Below are 17,484 nucleotides of genomic sequence, written 5' to 3'. Positions count from 1 at the left end.
GCCGTTTCTACTTACTACCGTAGGATGAATACACGCGTGTAATTTTCAAAGTCGATTCTCTCGAAAACAAAGCCTCAAATGTAAGAATTTTGTTGTACATTTTCGACTTATTTTTTCACATAGAATCAACCCCTACTCGGTTGTACCACCAGTCACATGACACTCTGTATAATAGAGCATTAGGGAACACAAAGGATATACAGAAACAACCGGACAATAGCGATTCGTGTGTACCTCGATTCTATGCGATCTAGAGCCGCGAGTCTTTTTTTATTATCGTCGAGTTTAAAAACAAAAACGTGTTCCCGGTATATAGTACGTAAGTCGCTCGAGGTTTTGGTAACTCGCGAATGCAAAAATTAAAGAACACGAAGCTTAGAATTTCTTTTACAGCGTAGAATTTCCCGAGGCTTTACAAGTGTCTCGTTAAAAATAGCGCGTATCGGAGCAAAAACAGGATAGGATGTAAGGATGTAATTCAAATCCAATCTATACAGAGAATTATCCACACGGTAAATTGACTTTGATTAACGCGCGCGGGTATAAAATACTTGAGGTTGCATCGCACTAAATTCCATTCGTCCGTCGTGGATAACGAGACTCCGCTCCATACTTCAATGGTGAAAAATATAATAACCGGGATTCATCCCTGTAATTAATATCCCACGATGATCTACATTACCCTTTAATGCCAGCATACACGGTGGCGCCATCTGACGAGCGTCGCGCGAAACGTGAACGCTGTCTCGCCGGGTTACAATTAACAATTTAAATGCCCGGTCGATTAACGACCGTATGTACGTATACACGCGGTCAGTAATTACATGTGGCAAAGAAAAAGCACAAACCCCCTCTCCCGTATATGTATATATACATATACATATATAAACACTTCATCGACTTCCGTCGATAACTCCTCGCCCGTAACAAACCGGCACGCTACAAGCTGCCTCCTTAAATCCGATCGAAACCGTTGCGATACTAAACGAATTCTCTCGTTTCTTTGTTTCCAGTATCCGAGAGTTACAGCAGTTACGTGAACTCGATGTACGCGAGCGGCGGTCAGTTCGCAACCCCGTGCACACCGAGCCCGCCAAGGGGACACGGCGGTGTACCGACAAGCGTGATTCAAGCGGCGACCAGCTCGGTCTCCGACGATCTGTACCTGTTGGAGCTGGGCTTCCCGCCGCGAACGAAGAAGAACAAACTGAAGAAACCTCGTCAAGGGGACGGGGCCGCCGTGAAGAGAAAATCTCGCGAGGGCTCGACCACGTACTTGTGGGAGTTTCTGTTGAAGTTGCTCCAGGACCGGGAATACTGTCCACGGTATATCAAATGGACGAACCGCGAACGGGGCGTGTTCAAGCTGGTTGACAGCAAGGCGGTCTCGCGACTCTGGGGACTGCACAAAAACAAACCGGACATGAACTACGAGACGATGGGCCGAGCGTTGCGTTACTATTACCAGCGCGGCATCCTGGCGAAGGTCGACGGACAGAGGCTGGTCTATCAGTTCGTGGACGTGCCGAAGGACATCATCGAAATCGATTGCACCGGCGCGTGAGATTGGGCCCGGGCCCCGTTGGAGCAGCACGAGAGGAGACGAGCTGTACGGGACAAGGCTCGTTCGGGATTTCGCGCCGCCGCCGCCGCCGCCGCGATCGTTCGTTGCTGTTTGATCGCACCGTCGAGCATCAGTAGCTCTTCCTGCCACCACGATGACGATGTGCCGAGCTGGCACACCCCTCAGACGATCTAAACCGATCGTACGCCCTCTCTTTCTTTGACTTCGTTTGTTCCTCTGTATCATATTGGTCTATATATGAACCTGCTGAGAGAAATGCATATTAATGGAAGGCGCAAGCAAGCGAACGAGCGAGCGAGCGAGCGAGTGAGCAAACGTCGCGAGAAGATGAAAGTTTCGAATCGACGTGAATCGACAGTCTATATGCGCCAACGGTGCGCGCACGGTAGCCGTGATCCGTGCTACCGTAAAATTTCGTCCTCCTTTTGGTCTTTCTTTTTCGGGTTTTTTTTTGTTTTGTTTTCGACGGTCGATGCGTCGATGATAATCGTACTAAGCTTTACAACGTTTATATATGAAAAAAAGAAGGTATATATGAATATAATGTATAATGCGTTGAGCTCGTTCAAATTTGTACAAAAAAATTTAGTTTGTAAAAGGGTATAAACGGAGAGAAAACGGATGCTACGGCACAAGTGTTATTAAATGTATTTTAATCAAGAGAGAGAAAAAGATAAATCTAGTATGGACAAATTTACTTAAACGGTAAAACGTATAGTCGGAATGTGTAGGGCGAACAATTGTACATTCGAGAGAGCGCGATAAATTATTTATTGTATATTAGACGGATTATGTATGTTACCTAGAGACAACAACAACAAAACATGGATGGAGAAATTTTTGTTATATATATATATATATCGCGTCGTCGAGCGGGAAATACGAGAAGAAAGAGAAAAAAAAGAGTGGAATCGAGACATACACATACGTAACACACACGCGAAGTGGAATGTTTTTTTTTTTAAAGAAAAAAAAAAGACGGAGAATAAACAAAAATAAATACGAAACGAAATACGAGGGCTGTGAAAAGATTTGGAAACGGAGGAAAGGATAAAACGGAAACGATGAAGCGAGCTCAGGGAGGGTTTACACACAAGCGCAGCAGACAGACAGACATACACACACGTGTCACATAGACAGAAAACATCCCACACTCTCAAACACTCACACTCAATTCACACGTACACACTATATTTTTTTAAATATAAGCGAAAAGGGCGACTCTTCTGTTCGAGCTGAGGGTTCAACAACGTAAAGGTGCTGGCTATACACATGAGGTCCAAGAATGTTATTTAGCAAGCTAGTGTTACTAATTCATAAAAAAAAGATTATTGAAAACAGACATTATATATCTCTGTATATATAAAGTACACCTTTAGTATATATATTATTGAATATTATATATATATATATATTATATGAATATATATTGTATGTTATGTAGTAAATGGAGCGAGTTAATGTGTCTCTATGAGATTTTCTTTTCGTCACGTCGGTGCACGAGGAAGTTTAGGCGCGCGTCCACGTACAATGTCTCTGTTTCCTTTCGAAATGGGGGAGGCAAAGGACCGAACCGTCTCGTTCGGTAATCGTGAATCGTATTCATCATTATTCCTTGTCTTTTTATATACCTCGACGTCGAGAGCCAAACGGGCGATTTCGAGATTCGATCGCGTCTGTGCTCGGAGCCTCGACGTCTTCTAACGCACACTGTTACGCTCATGAAAATCCAGAGACATCGTACCGTTTTACCTATTTATACCCAGAACCGTCAAAAATACATATAAAAATATACATATATATATACCTAAGAACGTCTGAGAGATCATGTTTTGTAGACTACGAAGTCAAAATCATTGTCGCGAACGCATTCATCATTTTTGTAGTACCGCGTGACAGGATGGGTATATGTAGGTCGAAAAAGATCAGACCTGTCCCCGTGGGTGCACATCACCACCCTTACACTGTTTGGAGAAAAACAAAAACGAGGAACAATGCGTTACTGGCCGGAACATCTCTGGGACAGGTCTGTGTTCCACACGTAATGCGGCCAGACACACACACACACACACGCGTTTGCGTGCGCGCACGATATCCCCTAATGGAAAAAATTAATTAAGAACGTGGTCCACTCTCCCATCACCCGCACAGTTGAGCTGTACGAAGTGGTGCACCAATAGAGCGGACGAACTTGCGAGCAATATACATTCGGGTGTACAACTTCCAAATACTATACATATATATAAATATATATTTCAAAACGTTGGTTATATTATGAGAAAAATTGTTAAGCGCCACGCGGTTACGCAGATAGTTGCAAAATGTCTGGTCGCATTATTCCGAGCATAAAGTTTTCGAAATGTGTGTGTGTGTGTGCGCGTGTGCGTGCGAGCGTGCGCATGTGTGTGTGGGGCGTTCGAAACTCGATAAGTTAGAGTGAAATTTAATTTATTGACGGCCCACATGCACTTCCTCACCGCCCCCAAAATCCTCTCCGCCGCCCGGAGGACGTGACGTACGAGTGCAAGCGTATCCTATAGTCGATAAGTTTTTGTACATAAAAAAAGATTCGTTGAGAAATAATACTTAGGAAGAACCATTACGCGTTGGTTAACGGTCGTGAACACGAGGGATGAAGAAACAAAAGAGAAACAGGAGAGAGAGGGACAGCCGAGAGAAAGAACGCGCGGAAGATAGAAAGAGAGCCTAGTGAGATAGTTGGTTTTGTTTTATTATTTTTTTTCTGGAGAGAGGAGTACGGTTTGCTCTCTGAAACACCTTGGTCCTTCGACGAGATCATACCTCCAAAACATTTCGATGAAGAAGATAAGGAAACACAGTGAAGAAATAATAATATTAATAATAATAATAATAGTAATAATAAGATAGAACGGAAGAAGAAGAAGACGAATATTAATTGTGGAGAAAGAAATAATGATGAATGAAAAAAACGATCAAGTGCTGCCAATAATGCCTGTAAACGGTCCCGTGCATTTTTCTGCCACATCAAGAGAACGAAAGAAAGAAGCATATTATAAAAGTTACATGAAATTATTACGCGCGTTGTTGAGAGTCCAGGAGAAATATGCGTTGGGACGTCAGACATACCGATGATACAAAGCGAATTGCCTTCTCGTAATTAACAAAGACGTGTTGCCTTCTAACAAAGAAAACATATTAATGAAAAAAAAGAAGTTCTAGCAATTTGTATCGTAAAATGAAATACCATCGACTTTGTCCAGAGTACTTAAAGGAACCTCACGTAACTCCCCACTCATCCATCCACCCCCCCTGCCGCCCCCCTCGTATATCCCCCAGAACCCCCTTCGTCGGCATAGAATTTTTTAATTTTTTTCTGTCAAGAGTAACGAACAAACGAAAAGCGCGAAGAAAAATTAAAAAAAAAAAAGTAAGAGAAATTCAGAAACAATTTTTGGTACACAAAGACTTTTTTCATATCGCATTCTTTACATACGCGTATTAGACGAAAGATATATATTAAAAGAATACAAAAATTATGTAAGATATAAAAAGAGAGAGAGAGAGAGAGAGAGAGAGAGAGAGAGAGAGAGAGAGAGAGAGAGAGAGAGCGAAAGAACGCGAGCGCGAAAGATAGAGAGATTGAGAGAGATAGAAACACAAGGAAATACATCAGAGTACAATGGACAAAAAAGCAAGTACCTATGAATAGTACCACTTCTATACACGATAACATCCACTTATAAACAATGAACGATGACACTGCAACAAGAAAAATCCTATTTTTAGGTGAATTAAATTTACATATTACATTACGATCGACTACGCTACAAGATATTTTAACAAATAAGACTTTACTGTAATAGGGATAAATCTATGATTATTTACCTGTAAAATAATACGAAAACACGATGGTTTGACGTAAGGAACTCTAATGTAACGTTCTGTGATTCGTTGTTTGTAGGTGAAATTTAATAAAAGATTACTGTATCATAAATATTACCATTTCCCTACCATTTAGTGACCTATAAAGGAGAATAAAACCTTCATGATTAAGTAAAACGCATGGAAGAAATGAAAAAATCGAATCGTAAACACATTATCTGTACATAAGATATAAATCACGGATAAAGTCGGAACACTTTAAATTCCTATCCGCTTTTGGTAGTTCCTTATAAAGATGATGATGCCACGATGACGTAACGCTTATACATGAACTCAATTGATAAAGCGCGCGCCTCTTAAGAGGGCGTCCGATTGGCTGAACGCTCGAGCAATCGACCAATAGCTAGCACGGATTCAGGAGAAAGTACTCCTCCCGCTTGTTATACACGTAGAAGTCCGCAGTCAGTATCGAACCAGGAAGAAGTGTGGATGTCATTGTCTCAGCTGTTGAAAAAAATTGTGACAAGTACGTGTCGCTTTTGTGCTGTTTCGTGTAGAAATAATCAAGACGAAGTGGTGTAGATCAATAATTATTAAGAGACATCAATGAACAAACAGTAGTATTTAGGCTATTGTTATTGATTTCACAGCGATCAACTTTGCCACTCCCCGTGGCCATTTTGGACGAAACTGATTGTTCTACAAACATCAAACGGTAAATAGCTCTCAAGATGGATCAGATTACGCCGAAAGAAGTGAAAATTCTGGAAAATCCAGAAGACATTCAGGAGAGGAGAGAACAAGTATTGGGTCGATACGCGAATTTCAAAGCAGAAGCTCGTAACAAGAGAGACAAGCTCGAGGACTCCCGTCGCTTTCAGGTTCGTTCTTTAATTGTACAGTTTTTCGTTGCTGATTTCGTGCATTGTTTAACGAAATTTGTTTGTTGACAGTATTTTAAGCGAGATGCAGACGAACTCGAAGGATGGATTTACGAGAAATTGCAAGCAGCTTCGGACGAAAGTTACAAGGATCCAACAAATCTTCAAGCAAAGATACAAAAACATCAAGCATTCGAGGCAGAAGTGGCAGCTCATTCAAATGCTATAGTGTCACTTGATAACACAGGCTCCGAGATGATAGCTCAGCATCACTTTGCTAGTGACGTGATTCGTAAAAGATTAGGTGAATTCATACATTATAATTTATTGTCCCTTGTTAAATTGTGTTTTGACTACCATCTGTGATTTCCACTGAACGCAGTGTATTTCATTGGCATTCCATTGTGTTCTTACAGAGGAGCTTCATCGTTTGTGGGAGTTGCTGCTGTCCAGATTGGCGGACAAGGGTCTGAAATTGCAACAGGCCCTAGTACTTGTGCAGTTTCTTAGACATTGCGACGAAGTAATGTTTTGGATTCATGATAAAGAAGCATTTGTAACAACCGATGAATTTGGACATGATCTGGAACATGTTGAAGTACTACAAAGAAAATTTGACGAATTTCAAAAGGATATGGCTAGCCAAGAATATAGAGTGACCGAAGTAAATGAGCTGGCAGACAAACTTCTCCTGGATGGTCATCCCGAGCGAGATACCATTCTACGTAGAAAAGAGGAGCTTAACGAATCCTGGCAAAGACTTAAACAGCTGGCTGTGCTGAGACAAGAAAAACTCTTTGGAGCACATGAGATTCAAAGATTTAATCGAGACGCGGATGAAACAATGGCTTGGATCGCCGAGAAGGATGTTGTTCTGTCTTCGGACGACTTTGGTCGAGATCTTGCCAGCGTACAAACACTGCAGAGGAAACACGAGGGCATAGAACGCGATTTGGCAGCATTGGAAGACAAAGTATATTCTCTAGGAACTGAAGCCGATCGTCTGGCAGCTATTCATCAGGCCGATCATTCGAAACAGATTCAAGCTAAGCGTGCAGAAATTTTACAATCATGGGAGAGCCTTACTGCAAAAGCTAAAGAACGACGTTTGAAGCTGGACGAATCTTATTATTTGCACAGATTCTTGGCTGATTATAGAGACTTGGTTTCATGGATGAATGACATGCGGGCGATTATATCCGCGGATGAATTGGCTAAAGATGTAGCTGGTGCAGAAGCCCTTGTTGACAGACATCAGGAACACAAGGGTGAAATCGACGCTAGAGCCGATAGCTTTGATGCGACTACATTAGCCGGTAATAAACTCCTCGAGAAGAAACATTATGCTGCTGAAGAAGTAGCTAGAAAATTGAATTCTTTGGCGGAAGATAAACAGTCTCTGTTGAGCCTCTGGGAGAAAAGAAGAATCTTGTACGAACAGTGTGTGGACTTGCAGTTATTCTACAGAGACACGGAACAGGCAGACGCATGGATGGCCAAGCAAGAAGCTTTTCTAGCAAACGAGGATCTGGGTGATTCCCTCGACAGCGTGGAAGCTCTGATTAAGAAGCACGAAGATTTTGACAAGTCGCTTGCAGCTCAAGAAGACAAGATCAAGATATTGGATGAGTTTGCCGGTACGCTGATAGAAGGAGAACATTACGCGGCGGATGATGTAGCGCAGAGACGTCAGTTCTTGTTGGAAAGACGCGCAGTCCTCTTGGAGAAATCGGCTCAGAGAAGACGTCGTTTGGAGGATGCGTACAAGCTGCAGCAATTCGAGCGGGACTGCGACGAAACTAAGGGTTGGGTTAACGAGAAATTGAAATTTGCCACCGACGACAGCTATTTGGACCCCACTAATTTGAACGGTAAGGTGCAGAAGCATCAGAATTTCGAGCAAGAATTGAATGCCAACCGAACACGTATGGAAGAGATGGTGGCAACCGGTCAGGAACTTATCGAGAGCGGCCATTACGCCAGCGACCGAATTCGAACCCGTACCGACGAGATCATGATGCTTTGGGACTGTCTGACACACGCAACCGAGAAGAAGGGAGCAAAATTACAGGAAGCATCTCAACAACAGCAATTCAATCGCACCGTCGAAGATATCGAGTTATGGCTGTCAGAGGTCGAAGGACAACTGATGTCGGAGGATTACGGTAAAGACTTGACCAGCGTGCAAAATCTTCAAAAGAAACACGCGTTATTGGAAGCTGACGTTGCCTCTCACTCCGACAGAATCGACAGTATCGCCCAGGTTGCCGAACAGTTTGTAAAATCTGGTCACTTCGACGCCAACAACATCAAAGTCAAGCAGGATCAGCTACAGGCTCGATACGCCGCTTTGCAACGGCCGATGAGCATCCGTAAACAACGACTCCTCGACTCTTTGCAAGTACAGCAATTGTTCCGCGACATCGAGGACGAAGAAGCTTGGATTCGCGAGAAGGAACCCGTGGCAGCATCCACCAATCGTGGTCGTGATCTCATCGGTGTTCAAAACTTGCAGAAGAAACATCAGGCTGTACTGGCTGAAATCAATAACCACGAGCCGCGCGTGGCAGCTGTATGCCAAGCGGGAGCAACGATGCTCCAGGAAGGCCATTTTGCCGCCGAAGAGATCAGTCAACGTTTGGCCGCTCTGGACGAACATTGGGGACAGCTGAAAGAGAAAGCTCGACAGCGTAAAACTGATCTGGACGATTCTCTTCAAGCGCACCAGTACTTCGCGGACGCGAACGAAGCCGAATCTTGGATGAAGGAGAAGAGACCCATCGTGATGAACGCTGACTACGGAAAGGACGAGGACAGCTCTGAAGCACTTTTGAAGAAACACGAAGCGTTGGTCAGCGATTTAGAGGCTTTTGCAAGTACCATAGCTGCGCTAAAGGAACAGGCTCAGTCCTGCCGTCAACAGGAAACTCCCACTGTTGATATTACCGGCAAAGAATGCGTCGTTGCTCTCTACGATTACACCGAGAAATCCCCGAGAGAAGTGTCCATGAAGAAAGGCGATACGTTGACTTTGCTGAACTCCAACAACAAGGACTGGTGGAAGGTCGAGGTGAACGATCGTCAGGGCTTCGTTCCAGCTGCATACGTGAAGAGGGTCGAACCTGAAGCGGGACTCAGTGCGTCTCAGCAGAACCTGGCCCGAGAACAGAGTTCAATAGCAGCCAGGCAGGCGCAGATCGAAGGTCAATACGATGATCTTTTGAGACTCGCGCGCGAACGACAGAACAAGTTGAACGAAACAGCGAAGGCTTACGTGCTCGTTCGAGAAGCTGCCGAATTGGCCACATGGATCAAGGACAAAGAGAATCATGCACAGGTTCAGGATGTTGGTGAGGACCTGGAGCAGGTGGAGGTCATGCAGAAGAAGTTCGACGACTTCCAAGCGGATTTGAAGGCAAATGAGGTCCGACTGGCCGAGATGAACGAGATCGCTGTACAGCTGATGAGCTTGGGACAAACAGAGGCGGCTTTGAAAATTCAAACGCAGATTCAAGACCTGAATGAAAAGTGGACCAGCCTGCAGACTCTTACCGCTGAGCGTGCGAATCAGTTGGGCTCCGCTCACGAAGTGCAACGCTTCCATCGTGATGTCGACGAGACCAAGGACTGGATTCGCGAGAAAGATGCGGCTCTGAATAACGACGACCTCGGAAAGGATTTACGTAGCGTGCAAGCACTGCAACGGAAACACGAAGGTCTCGAGCGAGATCTGGCTGCTCTGGGCGATAAGATCAAGCAGTTGGACGAGACAGCGAATCGTCTGATGCTAAGCCATCCCGAGACCGCGGAGCAGACCTATGCCAAACAGAATGAGATAAACGAGGAATGGACTCAGCTGACGGCGAAGGCCAACAGCAGAAAGGAGAAATTGTTAGATTCTTATGATCTGCAACGTTTCCTCAGCGATTACAGAGATCTAATGGCTTGGATCAATTCAATGATGGGTCTGGTGGCTTCCGAAGAGTTGGCGTCCGATTGCACCGGTGCTGAAGCTTTACTGGATCGTCATCAGGTAGGTGTTTCAGTTCAGCCGAAGCATTTATGGATATTTTCAAAAGCTCCCCGATCGAACGATCGTTCACGAGTAATTTAAATTATAGAATCACAGAGCAGAGATAGACGCACGATACGGCATACTTCCAGAGGTATCAATGTGTTTGAGCATGAATCGAACAATGTGCGACGTTTCGCCTCTGAGTATATATTTATACGATTAATTACAGTTACGCCTCTATTAACACTTGGAACAATTCTCTTTGCTTCTCATAGCGCGATCGCTATATTTTCCGCTGCTTAGTCGTAGTGTCTATTATCGAATGGGTTGAAATATATGCAGAACATGTGTGTGCGGTGTTCCATTGACTTGTTCGAACGGTTCGCATAAATCGTTATTCTTTTGTGTTGTAGGAACATCGAATGGAGATCGACGCCAGAGCGGGTACCTTCCAAGCGTTCGAACTTTTCGGCCAGCAACTTCTACAGTCGAGTCACTATGCCAGCGTTGAGATTCAGGAGAAGTTGGAATCCATGTCCGAAGCAAGACAAGAACTGGAGAAAGCCTGGATCCAAAGGCGTATGCAACTTGACCAGAATCTGGAATTGCAGCTATTCTGCAGGGACTGCGAACAGGCCGAGAACTGGATGAGCGCCAGGGAAGCGTTCTTGAGCAGCGCGGACACCGTGGACAGTAGCGACAATGTCGAAGCTCTCATCAAAAAGCACGAAGACTTCGACAAAGCGATCAAGTCTCACGAAGAGAAAATTGCTACTCTTCAAACCCTCGCGGATCAGTTGATAGCCGCCGAACACTATGCCGCGAAGCCGATCGATGATAGACGTTGCCAAGTCCTCGATCGTTGGAAGCACCTTAAGGATGCCCTTATCGAGAAACGCTCGAAATTGGGCGAATCCCAGACGCTGCAGCAGTTCTCGCGAGACGCCGATGAAATGGAGAATTGGATCGCTGAAAAACTGCAATTGGCTACCGAAGAGAATTACAAAGACCCAGCGAATATTCAGTCCAAGCATCAGAAACATCAAGCGTTCGAGGCCGAGTTGGCAGCGAACGCCGACAGGATTCAATCTGTTCTCGCCATGGGTGGTAATCTAATAGAGAAACACCAGTGTGCAGGTTCCGAGGATGCTGTTCAGAAGAGGCTCGCTTCGATCGCCGACCAGTGGGAGTACCTTACCCAGAAAACAACAGAGAAGTCTATGAAGCTAAAGGAGGCGAACAAACAACGCACATACATCGCCGCGGTGAAGGATCTCGATTTCTGGCTCGGTGAAGTGGAGAGTTTACTTACCTCCGAGGATGCGGGTAAAGATCTGGCCTCTGTACAGAACCTGATGAAGAAACATCAATTGGTGGAAGCCGATATTCAGGCGCATGAGGAAAGGATCAAGGACATGAATGCTCAGGCGGATTCGCTGATAGAAAGCGGCCAATTCGACGCAGCCGGCATCCAAGAGAAACGACAGAGCATAAACGAACGCTACGAAAGAATCCGTAATCTGGCCGCTCACAGACAAGCCAGACTCAATGAAGCCAACACTTTGCATCAGTTCTTCAGAGATATTGCCGACGAGGAATCTTGGATCAAGGAGAAAAAACTCTTGGTCGGCTCCGATGATTATGGCCGTGATTTGACCGGTGTTCAGAACCTGAAGAAAAAGCACAAGAGATTGGAGTCCGAACTCGGCAGCCACGAGCCTGCTATACAGGCTGTCCAGGAAGCCGGAGAAAAACTGATGGACGTTTCGAATCTCGGCGTGCCCGAGATAGAGCAACGTCTGAAGTTATTGAATCAGGCATGGGCCGAACTGAAACAATTAGCCGCCAATAGAGGGCAAAAGTTGGACGAATCATTGACGTATCAGCAATTCCTGGCCAAGGTCGAAGAAGAGGAAGCTTGGATCACGGAGAAGCAGCAACTGCTGTCCGTTGAAGATTATGGCGACACTATGGCGGCTGTGCAAGGTTTACTGAAGAAGCACGACGCGTTTGAAACCGATTTTGCTGCCCACGGTGAACGTTGCAAGGACATCTGCGAAGCTGGCGAGACTTTGATCAAAGCTGGAAATCATCGTGCCGACGCTATTGGTCAAAGATGCGCCCAGCTTCGTAACAAATTGGAACAGCTCGGCGCTCTTGCAGCCAGAAGGAAGACCAGACTCAACGACAATTCTGCTTATCTGCAATTCATGTGGAAGGCCGATGTCGTTGAGTCCTGGATCGCTGACAAAGAGACCCATGTGCGTTCGGAGGAATTTGGTCGCGATTTGTCCACCGTTCAGACACTTTTGACCAAACAGGAGACCTTCGACGCAGGTCTACACGCGTTCGAACACGAAGGAATTCAGAATATCACTTCGTTGAAGGAGATGCTTGTAGAGTCTGGACACGACCAGACGCCTAGCATTCAGAAACGTCATGCCGATGTGATTGCTCGTTGGCAGAAACTTTTGGCCGATTCCGATGCAAGGAAGCAACGTCTGTTGAGGATGCAGGATCAATTCAGACAGATCGAAGAGCTGTATTTGACGTTCGCCAAGAAGGCATCCGCTTTTAATTCGTGGTTCGAAAACGCCGAGGAAGACTTGACCGACCCTGTTCGTTGCAACAGCATCGAGGAAATTCGAGCTTTAAGAGAGGCTCACGCGTATTTCCAAACGAGCTTATCATCCGCCGAAGCCGACTTCGATGCCCTGGCTGCTCTCGACAGACAGATCAAAGGCTTCAATGTCGGCCCCAATCCGTACACGTGGTTCACAATGGAAGCATTGGAAGATACATGGCGAAACCTGCAGAAAATAATAAAAGAACGGGACGTGGAACTCGTGAAAGAGGCTGAACGGCAAGAAGAGAATGACAAACTTCGCAAAGAGTTCGCCAAGCACGCCAATGCGTTCCACCAGTGGCTGGCAGAAACTAGGACATCTATGATGGAAGGATCGGGATCATTGGAACAACAGCTGGAAGCTACGAAGAGGAAGACACAAGAGGTCCGTGCGCGTCGTCAAGACTTAAAGAAGATAGAAGATCTAGGTGCAATTCTGGAGGAACACTTAATTCTGGATAACCGGTATACAGAGCACAGTACCGTAGGATTAGCACAGCAATGGGATCAGTTGGATCAGCTGGGAATGCGTATGCAACACAACTTGGAACAACAGATACAGGCACGCAACCAGTCAGGTGTCTCGGAAGATGCCCTCAAAGAATTCTCCATGATGTTTAAACATTTCGACAAAGACAAGAGTGGACGTCTAAACCATCAAGAATTCAAGTCTTGTCTGAGGGCACTTGGGTATGATCTACCGATGGTGGAGGAAGGCCAGCCAGATCCGGAATTCGAAAATATCCTTGGTTTGTTATTTTTATTCTCATTTTATTTTTCTACGTTTTTACATTAAGCAAGGGTTTAGTGATATCGTTTGTTTTATTGTTTTCAGATATCGTGGATCCCAACAGAGACGGCTATGTGTCGTTGCAAGAATACATGGCATTTATGATCAGTAAGGAAACCGAAAATGTCCAAAGTTCCGAAGAAATTGAGAATGCTTTCCGTGCTATTACAGCCGCAGATCGGCCATATGTTACGAAGGAGGAATTGTATGCTGTAAGTATAGATCTGAACAGATTGTTTTACTTGTTCATGTAATTATTATTTACGTACGATACATTTACTTCCCAGAACCTTACCAAGGAGATGGCCGATTATTGCGTTGCCCGTATGAAACCGTACGTGGACCCGAAGACAGAACGTCCAATCACAGGGGCATTAGATTATATTGATTTTACTCGCACTCTTTTCCAGAATTAATTCCAGTTACATAAATTATTCTCTTTTTACTACAACGATGATTAAATTATAGCAGCAGAAACGTAAGACGCTTACTCATTTTATTAAACACCTTGCTACTTTAACACAACGTACATGTAACCGATCTTGGATATTATACATCAGGAATCTTGATTTTATTTATAGCACGCATTTTCTAGTTTGATCTTTGTATCAATATATGAAGTATCTATGAATTAATTATCTCACGAAATAAATCAAGCATTTTAAGTAGAACTCTACAATACTGAGCTACGCAATTCATATACTTTATTAAAAAGAAAAAGATTTAATTAGAAATAGACAAATCTACACACATATACAATGCGTCTTAACTAGTATAATATCAGTAATATGTGTTATCTTGATTTTGATACGAATCTGTTTAATACTCCATAATCCCTCGTAGGTTCTATCTTCTTCACATCCGACAATACATCTGCCTTTCGTACAATATCGATATGTTCCTGAAATAATTGATATTTAATATTTACAATATACACATATACATAATGAGCATTATAACGAACACTCACTCTTCGGTTCAAGTCTTTCAGAATCTTTTTAGTTTTAATCACTTTAGCTGTTCCTCCCTTTCCTTTAGCTTTTGTTCTGCGTGGTTTAAAGTCTACATCCTTTGGTTTAAGATACTGCAAACACAGTACACAAATGATATATTAATAGTTTGTCATGGTATTTTTAATCCGAGTAATTTCATTCTAATTAACACTTACCAAAAGATTCTTCTTTGCTTCTATTTTATCCTTCAAACTAGGCACATCTACCTCTGTTATGGCAACTGAATCTAAAGTAATGAGCTCAGGCTGAATCTTATCTAGAAGAGCCTTAACTTCAGCCTCGCGTCGTTGTCTCTTAGTCTGGAACGGATTGCTTTCCAAGGCATCAAAATTAGCTTCACCGCTTCCAGGTATCAGAAGAGAGGATACTCCTCTCGTCGTACCGATACCTAGGACGTCTTCGAATGGACAAAACTGCATACTAGTTACGGTCCAATCTGCCTTGTGCCGCATATACGGTTTTATTTCATCCGCTGAAGGTCTGATTACAAAGATTAAAATGTTTATAAAGAATTTCCTGTAACCATTACATACAGAAAGATTACTATGTATATATTCACCTATATACTTCTACTATATTCCCCATTGCCATTGCCAACTGACCACACTGGCTGTAAGACAGCTGCTGAACAGGAGAGTGTGTACGATAATTATACACTGGGCCTGTCAATTGCCTGACATCCCAAATCTTCACAAATCTAGCTGGACAACTTGTAGCCATATAAGTTCCATATGGATGAACCGCACAAGCATTTATAGCTTGAGTATGGCACAACATTTTTGCTAGCGGTTCCTTATTATTTGGTGACCACATAGAAACTACTCCTTTGGAATTACCCACACAGAGTACTGCATTACTTGGATTTTGAGTCATTGTCTGCAAAATAATTCATTACTCTATCTGTGTAATGTTTATGTATTATATATTATATAACATTATATGTATTATATAACCTTACTTGTAAATTTCCCAATTTAGCATTATAGGAATTAACAATTTTTCCTATAGAAACATCAAGCCAAGTCAAATAACCCTCTCTAGAGCCACTGGCAAGTAAGAAGTGATATGGTAAGAATTCCAATTTGTTAACTTTGTGCATTTGCTTCATACAATGTAATTCAATTCCCTCGTTATCATAAATGTATACCCATTCTTTTTGTGCCACAGCAAACATTGTTTCTACATGTAACCAACATACATCGTGCACTGATTCCATTACATTCATCTCACAGGCTAATTTCTTTGTAACCCAATCTAAAGCAGCTACATGTCCTTTTTTTCCACCCAAAACTAAATGCCTACCATTCCTTGTATACTTCACATAATAAGGACCAAAGTCTAGCCTTAATGTAAAGTGCTTAGTTGCACTGGTTATGTCTACATTATCTACAATCTGTTTCTGCTTGAATCCCGTTGTTACTTCGCCTGCGTCGGCTTCCAAACAACCATATTCTTCGGTCAAAAGTAACTCCGCTCGAGCGGTATCTTTTATCGTACGTTTTATAATCTTTTCTTTTTTTGTTAACTTCTGTATTTGTACTTTATTCTTTATTCTGGATGCTTTTGTCTTCAAGTTAATCCCTAAGCCTTTAGAATGTTTAGCTAATTTCTCTGGGCTGATGGGTGGTCTCCCACGATATTTGTCTCCTGTAAATATAAAATTTGTTTAAAAACGATTATCCTAAGCACACCGCAGATTAAATAAATGTAAATCATATAATTTAAGAGTTACTTGTGCGCTTCATTATGCTGTGATAACTTCGGTCCTCAAACCTGTAACATTATTTCAATATAATAAAGTTTATTTATGTTATCTCCCTAACCACAAACACGTGGCTGATCGTCAATGTGCCTTTCAGGTAGGTATGTAACAATGTAACCCTTATATCAAAAGGGAAATGAGAGATGAGAGTGCCCCGGGCAAGTGCTGCACCAAGCGGCCAATTCTGGAATAATATAGGAAACTACCCGTTTTGAATTTGGAAGTATCTCAAATTTATAACAAATTACCATGCATTTTACCAAGTGGTAGGAGGCCCTTATCCTACGTCACTTTTTCTCCTACTGAAAGCCGAGTTTGCTCGTGGGTGTACATCCGACACACGCGGGGCCTCTTACGCATGCACGGTGGTTGAATGAACCAGTTTTACACACACGCGGTGTCACTGGCGTCTCCACCGGGGGTTCCATGACCCCACGCTCCAACCACACAGGGTCTGTGGCGCCAACTGCCGGAGTTCTGTGACCCCACGAACTCACCGCGCGGGGTCTCTGACGCCTCCACCGGGGGTTCTATGACCCCGCGATCTCACTACACGGGGTCCCTGGCGCCTCCAACGTGGGTTCTACGACCCCACAATCTCACCACACGGGGTCCCTGGCTTACTACAGAAACTAACTACTGCCTACGTCTTTTAAACTTGGGCTCTAGTAGTATCTGCAGAAACTGCCATGGTTGCTGGGGTTACTATATAATTTGCTCACGGATCCACGCACAAGTGTCAGTCAGATGTCGACAGTTGCACGAGCAACATTCAACCGAGCTCGAGAGTTGTACGAGCAACAGCGATAAAGGATCACTTTCAAACGTGTACTGACGCAAGCCATTTCATTACCGTTCATTGTCCCGTAATCCACATGTAGTAACAACAATTTATATAATTATCATTACAAGCATATTGTAAAATCATATAGATAAGTAGGATTTAAG

The 17,484-nt window shown here is 43.7% G+C and overlaps 3 protein-coding genes across 4 annotated transcripts in view; 2 read left to right on the top strand and 1 right to left on the bottom strand.

Moving 5' to 3' along the window:
* LOC107186042 (ecdysone-induced protein 74EF) overlaps nucleotides 1–1,712 on the top strand; it is a 115,552-nt gene extending 113,840 nt beyond the window's left edge. For both annotated transcript variants that reach the window (XM_015573838.1, XM_015573837.1), the window contains exon 7: nucleotides 1,014–1,712. In XM_015573838.1, the coding sequence (XP_015429324.1) occupies nucleotides 1,014–1,564 (551 nt within the window). In that variant the 3' untranslated portion in view covers nucleotides 1,565–1,712. The remainder of the gene's footprint in view (nucleotides 1–1,013) is intronic.
* A 4,210-nt stretch (nucleotides 1,713–5,922) lies between these two features.
* LOC107186070 (spectrin alpha chain) lies at nucleotides 5,923–14,427 on the top strand. Its single transcript, XM_015573867.1, has 7 exons — nucleotides 5,923–5,975; nucleotides 6,100–6,330; nucleotides 6,403–6,634; nucleotides 6,747–10,363; nucleotides 10,759–13,720; nucleotides 13,807–13,973; nucleotides 14,049–14,427. The coding sequence occupies exons 2-7, from the start codon at nucleotides 6,181–6,183 to the stop codon at nucleotides 14,175–14,177; spliced, it is 7,257 nt and encodes a 2,418-aa protein (XP_015429353.1). The 5' UTR covers nucleotides 5,923–5,975; nucleotides 6,100–6,180; the 3' UTR covers nucleotides 14,178–14,427.
* Nucleotides 14,428–14,448: 21 nt separating this feature from the next.
* Nucleotides 14,449–16,673, bottom strand: LOC107186071 (WD repeat-containing protein 46). Its single transcript, XM_015573869.1, has 6 exons — nucleotides 16,507–16,673; nucleotides 15,733–16,421; nucleotides 15,334–15,650; nucleotides 14,930–15,254; nucleotides 14,732–14,845; nucleotides 14,449–14,662 (listed from the first exon to the last, which is right to left on the bottom strand). The coding sequence occupies exons 1-6, from the start codon at nucleotides 16,517–16,519 to the stop codon at nucleotides 14,555–14,557; spliced, it is 1,566 nt and encodes a 521-aa protein (XP_015429355.1). The 5' UTR covers nucleotides 16,520–16,673; the 3' UTR covers nucleotides 14,449–14,554.
* Nucleotides 16,674–17,484: the final 811 nt, after the last annotated feature.

Source organism: Dufourea novaeangliae, unplaced genomic scaffold (assembly GCF_001272555.1).
Source record: "Dufourea novaeangliae isolate 0120121106 unplaced genomic scaffold, ASM127255v1 scaffold75, whole genome shotgun sequence".
Classification (NCBI taxonomy): Eukaryota; Metazoa; Arthropoda; class Insecta; order Hymenoptera; family Halictidae; genus Dufourea; species Dufourea novaeangliae.
Note: the sequence above shows the minus strand (reverse complement) of the source record. Positions and strands in the feature narration are given on the sequence as shown.